The sequence below is a fragment of the Borostomias antarcticus genome, assembly GCF_949987555.1.
Source record: "Borostomias antarcticus genome assembly, chromosome: 11".
Taxonomy (NCBI): Eukaryota; Metazoa; Chordata; class Actinopteri; order Stomiiformes; family Stomiidae; genus Borostomias; species Borostomias antarcticus.
In genome coordinates, this window is record NC_140244.1 from 24,353,087 (window position 1) to 24,363,098 (window position 10,012).

The window sequence follows — 10,012 nt, forward strand, 5'->3', positions numbered from 1 at the left end:
GTGTGTGTGTGTGTGTGTGTTTGTGTGTGTGTGTGTGTGTGTGTGTGTGCGTGTGTGATAGCTGGACGGTGCTCCAGAGGAAGGCAGCTGAGTAGGAGGGACTCCAGAGATTAGGAGGCCCCGGTGACGACACCGTCTGAAGGTGGCAGGGACACCAGGGAGACCCGTCACCTCCGGCTCCCGCTGTCACACAGCCGTCCGGCTCCCCGCTGACCGGGCCGCCTCACAGCCTCTATCTGCCTCACAGCCTCTATCTGCCTCACAGCCTCTATCTGTCTCACAGCCTCTATCTGCCTCACAGCCTCTATCTGTCTCACAGCCTCTATCTGCCTCACAGCCTCTATCTGTCTCACAGCCTCTATCTGCCTCACAGCCTCTATCTGCCTCACAGCCTCTATCTGTCTCACAGCCTCTATCTGCCTCACAGCCTCTATCTGCCTCACAGCCTCTATCTGTCTCACAGCCTCTATCTGCCTCACACTCACAGCCTCTATCTGCCTCTATTTTCCATCAGCCTCACAGCCTCTATCTGCCTCACAGCCTCTATCTGCCTCACAGCCTCTATCTGCCTCACAGCCTCTATCTGCCTCACAGCCTCTATCTGCGGCCTCCACCTGCTCTGCTGCCCCTGCAGCCTCCGTCCGGCTGGACAGTCATACGGGCAGAACACCTCAGCATGGAGGAGCCGTCTCTGCGTAGAGGGACACAGGGTCACATATCAGCTCACTATCCTGGAGAACCTGGAGTAACACTGGACTCTGTTGTGATCTCTGTCACGTAGGGATGGCAGTCAGTGAGATGATTTTCTTGAATGCGGTCAGTCGTCTTCAGGTCTTCTTGGCAGTGTGAGGGAACCCAGATAGCAAGCGGATGTGTAATAATTCTGGGCCATATATGGGCCGGAACTAAGCCACAAGGGCCAGATCTGGCCCGTATATGGCCCTGATCCGCTTGCTATCTGGGAAGGCCAGGCGTAACCTACAGACCTCTTTCCTGGAACGAGGAAACGAGGGAGGTCAAAAACAACCCGACGAAGAACCGTGACCTCTGACCTGAAAGCGGCAAACCTAACTTGGGGCGAGGCACAGCATGCTGCTCAGGACAGGACCAGATGGAAGCAGATGATCGCAGCCTTATGTTCCTCAAGGAACCAAGAGGAGTAAGGAAGGAAGGAAGTAACCTACAGACCATGTTGTTGCAGATGAGAACGATGTCTGGCGAAGCAGAGCCCAGGGTGTGTGATGAGGACTTTGGGTCAGACGAGGGGTCTTACCTGGAGGAGGACAACAGCAGTGAGCTCATGGACCGACTCAGAGACCTGGAGGTGAGCCAGCGACAAGCACTCCATATACAGAACGCAACAAAACAAAATAAAATAAACAACTTTTATTGTCGTACATATGCACTGCACGTCAATTGAGAATCTATCAATGCCATTTTCAAAAAATTCTTTGGAATTTACATTTACATTACAGTCATTTATCCAAAGCGACTAACAATAATTGCATTTAATGTAGGAAAAGCCAATGTACTACTACTTGCCAGAACTCACAAGTGCATCTTCTTTCTAAAACAAGTGACTAAGAGCATAATCTAGTGCTGAAGGCAAAGTGCAAGAATAGCAATCTAAAGTACAGTGCAATACAATACAATAAGTGCTTAGGAGGGAGGACTGTTGTAGTACTATAGTACTATCTGCCTCATAGCAGGAATATTTTATTTCTATTATGTTATTGTTGAGTAATCAGCTTGCCTTCTCCCACAGGCGGAGAATTCTGCTCTGATGTTGGCCAACGAGAACCAACGGGAGGCCTATGAGAGATGTCTGGATGAGGTGATCTGAACCGACTTTATTTGAAATGAAATCAAAAGCCTGATCTGTTGTAAATGTGTCAGATAGTTGAGCTGTCAATCAAAGATTCTCTCCCGCTGTGCCTAGGTGGCCAACCACGTGGTCCAGGCTCTCCTCAACCAGAAGGTAGAGTTACAACTCCTCATTCTAATGTCAGGCATCGATTTTGTTGTAGCACTGCATACATTGTGACTGTGTGTGGTTCTGTGTGTGTGTGTGTGTGTGTGTAGGACTTGCGAGAAGAGTGTATTAAGCTGAAGATGCTGGTATTCGACCTGGAGAGACAGAACAGAGCTCTGTGTGAGCTCTTCCAGCAGAAACTGCCCAACCAGTCCAGCGCGCAGTACCAGGTAAAACCACATAGTTCTGCTCCAAATACAAAATTGCTGACTCACTCAGTTCTGCAGACACCGTACCAACACTACTGTGTTTACTGTTTACCTGTTAATATGCTATCATGAATGTCTTGGATGTCTGGTGTCAGTTTCTGCCAGGACCTCTCCCAGAATACAACACTCCGCTGCACATCGACTCTGCCAAGCAGGTGGAGACGGCCCTGACCGAAGCACAAGCCAAGGTGAGAACCAGACGCTAGAGATGAAACGGTATGAAAATTTCACATCACGATTAGAGCGTTCAAAAATTATCACGGTTATCAGTATTATCGCGGTACTGTTAAAATGTGCTGAAAATGTCCAAAAACTACACACACTGAAATCGTTTCATCAAGTTTAATATTGAAAACCACAAATTAAAATTAGCAGCACTGCACTTTTTGATTGCATAAACATTAAAATAATGCATCTGGGAGACTGTATCTTTGGTTGATGCTGGACAGTATTTACAGTGAGTTTTTCAAAGCATGGTAATCAAACACGGTTTTAGTGATCATTTTATTGCGATAAATGTAATCTTATCACGGTTTATCACTAAACCGGTTATTGTTACATCCCTACCAGGCGCTGCCACTAACTCACCTGACCTTTGACCTGTCAGGCCTCTCATACCCTGATGCTTCCATCATTTTATCATATTGATGCATTGTCCTCCTGGTCGACTATCATATTCAAAATACCAGACTTTCTAACATCGACTGAACTGATTTCCTGTAGTCGTGGTGAAAACATTTCAGTTGGTTTGAATGTGTCACATGCTGCACACAAAGCCCTACTAGTGTGAGTACTATAGGCTATATGCACAACTCCAGTACTTCCTGAAATTACACATGCTTCCCTATTTCATGTCCTACACTATTGGGTGAAGTGATTAATCAGGTGTGCCTGACTGCAGCACAATGATCAGGCACACCTGATTAATCATTTCATCCAATAGTGTAAGACAGGAAATAGAGAAGCATGTCTAATTTCAGGAAGTACTGGACCCAGATAGCAAGCGAATCTGGGCCTTATATCTGGCCCTTGTGGCTTAGTTCCGGCCCATATATGGCCCAGATCCGCTTGCTATCTGGGGAGTTGTGCATATAGCCCATTGAGTTGTAGTGATCAGTGATGTTTTCTTATTCGAAGGGAAATGGCTTCCGTCCGCAGCACGCCTCCCCCGGCCCCCGGGGCCCCGCGGCCTCCATGGAGGCCCTGTCCCCGTTCTTCAAGAAGAAAGCACACATCCTGGAGGTCCTGCGCAAGATGGAGGAGACGGACCCCCTCAAGTTCCACCCGTCGTCCGCGGGCCTGTCCTTCTGCGACTACAGCCAGGTGCTGATGTCCACCGAGGCCGCGCTGGCCGTCGGGGAGCTGCCCCTGCCGTGCAAGCCTCGCCACTGCCGCTGCTCCTGCTCCGAGGCCGACTCGCACCCGCACCTCAACGGGGAGGTGGCGGCGGAGGAGGGCGAGGGCGGCCACACGTGTAAAAAGAGCGCCGACGGTCCGGCCAAGTGCGGCCACGTCTGCGGGCCGCCCAAGCTCAACTGGGCCCAGAACCACGTTATTTCCACAGCTGCTTTAAGTGAATGTCACGTCAACAGCACAATACCGGAGTCCGTTCTCCCGTTAAAACCGCCCGCGGCGAAGGACCACCAGCAACCCGGAGACCCCGACTCCTACCTGTCGATCACGACAAGCACAGATCAGAGCGGCTCGGCCAATCAGAGCTCGGACGACTGCCGGGCGCCGACGGGGTCGAAGGTCGGGAAAACGGGCGAAGCACAAGACCCAGAGGCGGACGGCGGCCTGAAGGGGGGTCGCTCGGACGAGAGCGGCGGCGGCGTGCACGCCAGCTCCGCCCAGCTACTCGTCCCGGGCGAGAAGAGCGCGCCCCAGATGTCGTACTGCGAGATGGCGAGCAGGGAGGTCCCGCGCCGTGACCCGCCGCTCCCCTCCGGCGACGCGGGTCACCGGTCCTCGACGACCCCGGAGAAGGACGGTTCGGTCCAAGAGAGGCCCGACGCCCCCCCCGGCGGCCCCGGGGGCGAGATGGCGGCCGCCTCCGTCTCCTCCCCCTCCAAGCTCCTGAAGTTCCTGAAGATCCCGTCCATGGGGGAGAGGCGGGGCCAGGGCGGCGGTGGCGGCGGCGCCCGCCTCAGCCCGCAACTCACGCGCACCTCCCGCATCCCCTGCCGCACCAACAACTACGAGGTGTACCACTCCCCCGTGCCGTCGCGCCGCGCCACCACCACCGAGAGGTGCCGCCAGCCGCCGCCGCCGCCCGCCAGGTCCGAGTCCTACCCGGCCACGCACTCCGCCCCCACCTCCCCTCCCCAGCCCGAGGAGCTCTGCCCCCTCCCCGCCAAGGAGCTCAGCTACGCCGGCGCCGCGGCCCCCAAAGCTGTCCGCAGTGGCCCCAAGCTGGGACCCTCCTCCTCCTCTTCCTCCTCCACCGCTAGGGCCTCTCCGAGGGTCCCTCACTACGAGAACGTCTCTGACCTCTCCACCGCTAGTCAGCAGGCGGGGGGGGCCCCGAGTTCTCAGACCGGGAGCACTCTGCCCAATCACAGCAAGGCCAGTGCCGGGGACAGGAAGCTGGTGAAGTCGCTTCCGGAGGGGGGCGTCGTCGGTCCGCCCCGCGAGCAGCAGCAGCAGCCCTCCTCCTCTTCCTCCTCCTCCTCCTCTTCCTCCTCCTCGGACTCTTCGTCAGAGCAGGACGTCGAGGCGGAGAGCGCGGCCTGGCACGGCCGCCCCAGCCTCCCCGGTTCCTCTGCCCTCCACAGGGTCCAGGGAGGTGGCAGCGCCAACCCCCCCAGGACCAGAGAGCGGGCCCCTGACGCCGAGGCGAGAGAGGCCGGCCTGGTGACCCCCGACCTCCCCCAGGCCCCTGTCCCGCCAAGGAGGAACGACCCCTCGTCCATCCCCAGGAGGCCGGGGCCCCCCAGGCCAGGGCCCCCCAGGCCGGCGGCCGAGTCCAGCCACCACGCCTTCAAAGACAGACTGGCGGCCCTCGGTAAGCTGCGGAGCTCCGAGGAGCTACAGGTCGGTCCGCAGCCTGGCAACGCGCCGGACGGCGTGCAGGGCGGCGACGCGGCGGTCGGCTGTGGCGAGGAGAGGGGCGGGGCGGCGGAGAGGCCCGTGGACGATCTGGTGGAAGAGCAGAGACATGCCAGGTTCACCGACTCCCTGGATGGGAAGTCCAAGAGCAACGGGGCTGGCGGGGGCTTGAAGTGCCCCAGTGCCGGTCAGCTGAATGAGCCAGGGGCCAAACCGCTGCTGTCGGGGCCCTCGGGGGCCAAGCCAGAGCTGGAGCCCCTCTACTCCAGAGTCGCTGTGGCCAAGACGGACAGCCCGAAGAGCAAACTGGGCCTACCGTCCCCCATCACGGACACGCCCCAGGTTCTACGCAACAACATGAAATGCCCGGGCTCCCTGAACCTCCCTTACAACGGTAAACCCGCCCCCGGCGCCGCCCAAAACAGCAGCGGCCCCAGCCCCAGCAAAGTCCCCCCTAAGTCCCCCTCCAAGCCCTGCCAGGCCCCCTCCGCCCGAGCGGGGAGACCCACGGAGGTGCCGCGCTACTCCTCCAAGTCGGAGGAGAGGTCGAAGGTCGGAGGGAACAAGAAGAAGAACCCGGCGTACGGAGACAGCCTCCCCCCGCCTCCCCCCAGGCCGCCCACGGACCACGCCGAGGAGAAGCCCGCCCCCGTCCTCAGCCCGCAGTCGGCCATCGAGCAGAAGGTGATGAAGGGCATCGAGGAGAACATGCTGAAGCTCCAGGAGCAGGACAGAGGGGGGCAGGTCGTCGAGGTCAAACAGAAGGCCTCCAACGGCATCGCCAGCTGGTTCGGCCTGAAGAAGAGCAAGCTGCCCGCCCTGAGCCGCAAGGCCGACGCCCCCAAGGCCAAGGAGGAGAAGAGGGAGTGGAGGATCAACATCTCGTCGGTGGGGAAGGACTCCAAGGTGGCGGCCCGGTGCAAGGAGGGCGTGGAGGGCCTGAACATCTCCACGCTGATGGAGAAGGCGGAGGGGCTGCGCCGGGCGCTGGAGGAGGAGCGGGCCTACGTGGACAGGTCAGGCAGGGGTCACTCCTGCGAGGTGGTCATGGACCAGGCCCAGGGACAGCTGGCCGTCATGTACAGGGGAGGGCGCTCGGACAACTTCATGCAGCAGCTGCTCAACAGGTGAGAGATGGAGACTCATCACATAAAAAAAAAAAGATATATTGGAAAATATAATGTAATATATCAAACAATATATTTCCATGTATAGGAAACTAGTGGTTCTATTTTCCAATATACCGCAATATATGAAAAGCGTCAATTCATTATGAACTATTCAATATATTATGTATGTATCATAGATTATTCTGTATATTTCCTCCAAATATTTAAAATACTATAATATATTGACAGTTAATAGAGGAATATATTTTCTTTGCATAAGGGATACCCTGTGTTTCTGGGATTCCCTTGAATTGCTTACTTTCACTTCAGTCCAGTGCGTTGCTTCTACTTTTTTTGGAACATGAGAGGTCGGGTGTTTAAGGGGGAATGCAACCTTTTTGGATTTCATTTGACAATTCATTTGAAGGTACTGTAATACCTAATGTTGCAGTACAGGAATTGTCTAGCTGGTAGACTGAGTGAGAGTGTGTTGTGTGTGTGTGTGTGTGTGTGTGTGTGTGTGTGTGTGTGTGGTGTGTGTGTGTGTGTGTGGACGCAGAGTGGACGGTAAGGACGTGGTCCCCAGCGTGCCCCAGAGACGGCTGTCCTTCGACTGCAAGACGTCCAGACAGCCGGGCGCCGCCGCCGTCAACCACGCCCCCGGCAGAGACGACGTGGAGAAGGTAGGAGCGCGGGGGAGAGGGTAGGAGCGCGGGGGATAGGGTAGGAGCGCGAGGGGGAGAGGGTAGGAGCGCGGGGGATAGGGTAGGAGCGCGAGGGGGAGAGGGTAGGAGCGCGGGGGGGAGAGGGTAGGAGCGCGGGGGAGAGGGGAGGAGCGCGAGGGGGAGAGGGTAGGAGCGCGGGGGAGAGGGTAGGAGCGCGGGGGAGAGGGTAGGAGCGGGGGGGAGAAGGTAGGAGCGCGGGGGGGAGAGGGTAGGAGCGCAGGGGGGAGAGGGTAGGAGCGCGGGGGAGAGAGGGTAGGAGCGCGGGGGAGAGGGTAGGAGCGCGGGGGAGAGGATAGGAGCGCGGGGGAGAGAAGGTAGGAGCGGGGGGGAGAGGGTAGGAGCGCGGGGGAGAGGGTAGGAGCGCGGGGGAGAGGGTAGGAGCGCGGGGGAGAGGGTAGGAGCGCGAGGGGGAGAGGGTAGGAGCACGGGGGAGAGGGTAGGAGCGCGGGGGAGAGGGTAGGAGCGCGGGGGAGAGGGTAGGAGCGCGGGGGAGAGGGTAGGAGCGCGGGGGAGAGGGTAGGAGCGCGGGGGAGAGGGTAGGAGCGCGAGGGGGAGAGGGTAGGAGCACGGGGGAGAGGGTAGGAGCGCGGGGGAGAGGGTAGGAGCGCGGGGGAGAGGGTAGGAGCGCGGGGGAGAGGGTAGGAGCGCGGGGGAGAGGGTAGGAGCGCGGGGGAGAGGGTAGGAGCGGGGGGGAGAGGGGAGGACCGCGGGGGAGAGGGTAGGAGCGCGGGGGAGAGGGTAGGAGCGCGGGGGAGAGGGTAGTACGAGCGGTCGTGTGGTTTACACAGTGATGGAATGAAACGCTGCTGTGGTTGTTTGCTTACCCAGGGATCGGACGTGATCAGCAGCGTCACCTCAGACGAGAATCTCGCAGGCTCAGTTCACTCTCAGCACTTTGCAGGTAAGACCGTGGTCAGATAAGACCGTGGTCAGATTGTTATCCTTGTTGGCTGGATCTACATTACATGTTAATCTTTATTTCTTTTTAAAAAAATTATATTTTTATTAGTTTTCAAGTTATACAAAATACAATTGTAAATGCAGTTTCAAATAGTTTAACATAATCCCCTCCCACTGAAAACCCTACCCCATTGCACTATTACAAATTCACAGTGTGACATGTTAATCATTTTAACGTCACTACATTCCACTTTCCCAGGCTCCGGGGCCTCCACCTACACCCTGGACAGCGGCATCGGTACGTTCCCCCTGCCCGACTACGGCGGCGGGGGCGTGGCCGGGAGGAGCCTGTCCAAGGCCAGGCCGGGAGCGGACGGACAGGCGTCCCCAGGCAGGGTGGGTCGTAGGTCCAGGACCCTGGACCGGGACATGTCCTCCCTGGAGGAATGCTACCCAGCGGCACACAAACAGCTGATTCCCACCGTCCAGCACGGCCCGGGGCTGGAGGAGAAGAGCGCCGCCCTGATGCACACAGCTGGCGTCATCCATGAAGGTCGAGACTCCGAGAACTACGGCGCGTTACGCGACATCCGTTCAAATCAGTTTTCCCACTTTGTCTTGAGAATATCCTGTTTTGACCGTTTGTAGTTATGCAAAGACATGCACTAACTTGAAGGATAGGGGTACATAGATAGCAAGCGGATGTGTAATGATTCTGGGCCATATGTGGGCCGGAACTAATCCACAAGGGCCAGATCTGGCCTGTATATGGCCCAGATCCGCTTGCTATCTGGGTAGGGCACGATAAGCATAGGCTTCATCCTACTCCTTTTCGAACAATGAAATCATGTACTTAAACATATTTGTTTGTTATTTTTTATTACTATTTGTAGAAATCATGACCATGTTCGAAATAAAATTTCATTCATTCATTTATTCAATGTGAAATACTGCCGGCGTCTGTAAAACATTTTAATAGGTCGGCAAGACCCGTTCTGTGACACAGTTAATTGTTTTTCTCCTGAGTTTTGATAACCTTATTGTAACCGTGCTCCACCTCCAGATAAAGATGCATACGGAGCTCACATGTTCACACCCCGCTCTAAGACCTGGACGTTCCCCAGCCTGAAGCCGCCGGCGGTCCCCAGCGAGGTGTACCTGACCGTGGACGAGGAGGAGGAGGAGCCAGCCCCCTACGGCTCCCCGTTCAGAGGGGTGGGTTCACGGATAGACTGACCATTCAGCATTTCTGGTTTTTTAATACTTTATTGTGTCACATTTAACATGTAACACAAAATCGTTTATTAGTTAGTTATTAGTTATTTTGACACATTTTTTCCCCTTTTTCCCCCACACCCATCCCCAACACCAAAAAAACAACAAACAAACAAAAAAGCCAATTTGAACATAGATTATATTGACGCAGATAAATAAAAGACACGGATATTCAGCATTTCTATTACAAAATGGGTGTTGTTACAGCCGTGAATAATGTGTTTATATGTTTAACTACAACCTGATGTTTATTTCTCCTTCTCCGTCCTGTCCTGTCAGAGTGTGAAGCCCCGTGGTCCTCCGACCTCTCGCGCTGCTGTCGACCCAGGCAGCCTGCCGGTGCCCGCCCAGACCGGCCTGATCCGCCGGGGGAAGACGCGCGCCCCCAGCGCCCCGGAGATGAGCCGCGAGGCGGGGCTGGAGCTGCTGAGAGAACGGCCCGAGGAGGCCCTCTCCCCCAGTCGCCCCCAGGTCCTAGAGACCCCCGAGTCGCTCAGCGACTCCCTGTACGACAGCCTGTCCTCCTGCGGCAGCCAGGGATGATGGAGGAGAGACGGAGGAGAACCAGGGATGATGGAGGAGAGACGGAGGAGAACCAGGGATGATGGAGGAGAGACGGAAGAGAACCAGGGATGATGGAGGAGAGACAGAGGAGAACCAGGGATGATGGAGGAGAGACGGAAGAGAACCAGGGATGATGGAGGAGAGACAGAG

General features: G+C 56.4%; 1 protein-coding gene across 1 annotated transcript; it reads left to right on the forward strand.

The window, feature by feature from the left end:
* Positions 1 to 1,201: 1,201 nt before the first annotated feature.
* nckap5l (NCK-associated protein 5-like) lies at positions 1,202 to 9,841 on the forward strand (the record flags this gene model as incomplete). Its single annotated transcript, XM_084446191.1, has 12 exons — positions 1,202 to 1,324; positions 1,766 to 1,834; positions 1,940 to 1,978; positions 2,083 to 2,202; positions 2,337 to 2,429; positions 3,379 to 4,861; positions 4,943 to 6,416; positions 6,958 to 7,081; positions 7,952 to 8,024; positions 8,283 to 8,576; positions 9,087 to 9,238; positions 9,578 to 9,841. The coding sequence occupies 12 exons, from the start codon at positions 1,202 to 1,204 to the stop codon at positions 9,839 to 9,841; spliced, it is 4,308 nt and encodes a 1,435-aa protein (XP_084302317.1).
* Positions 9,842 to 10,012: the final 171 nt, after the last annotated feature.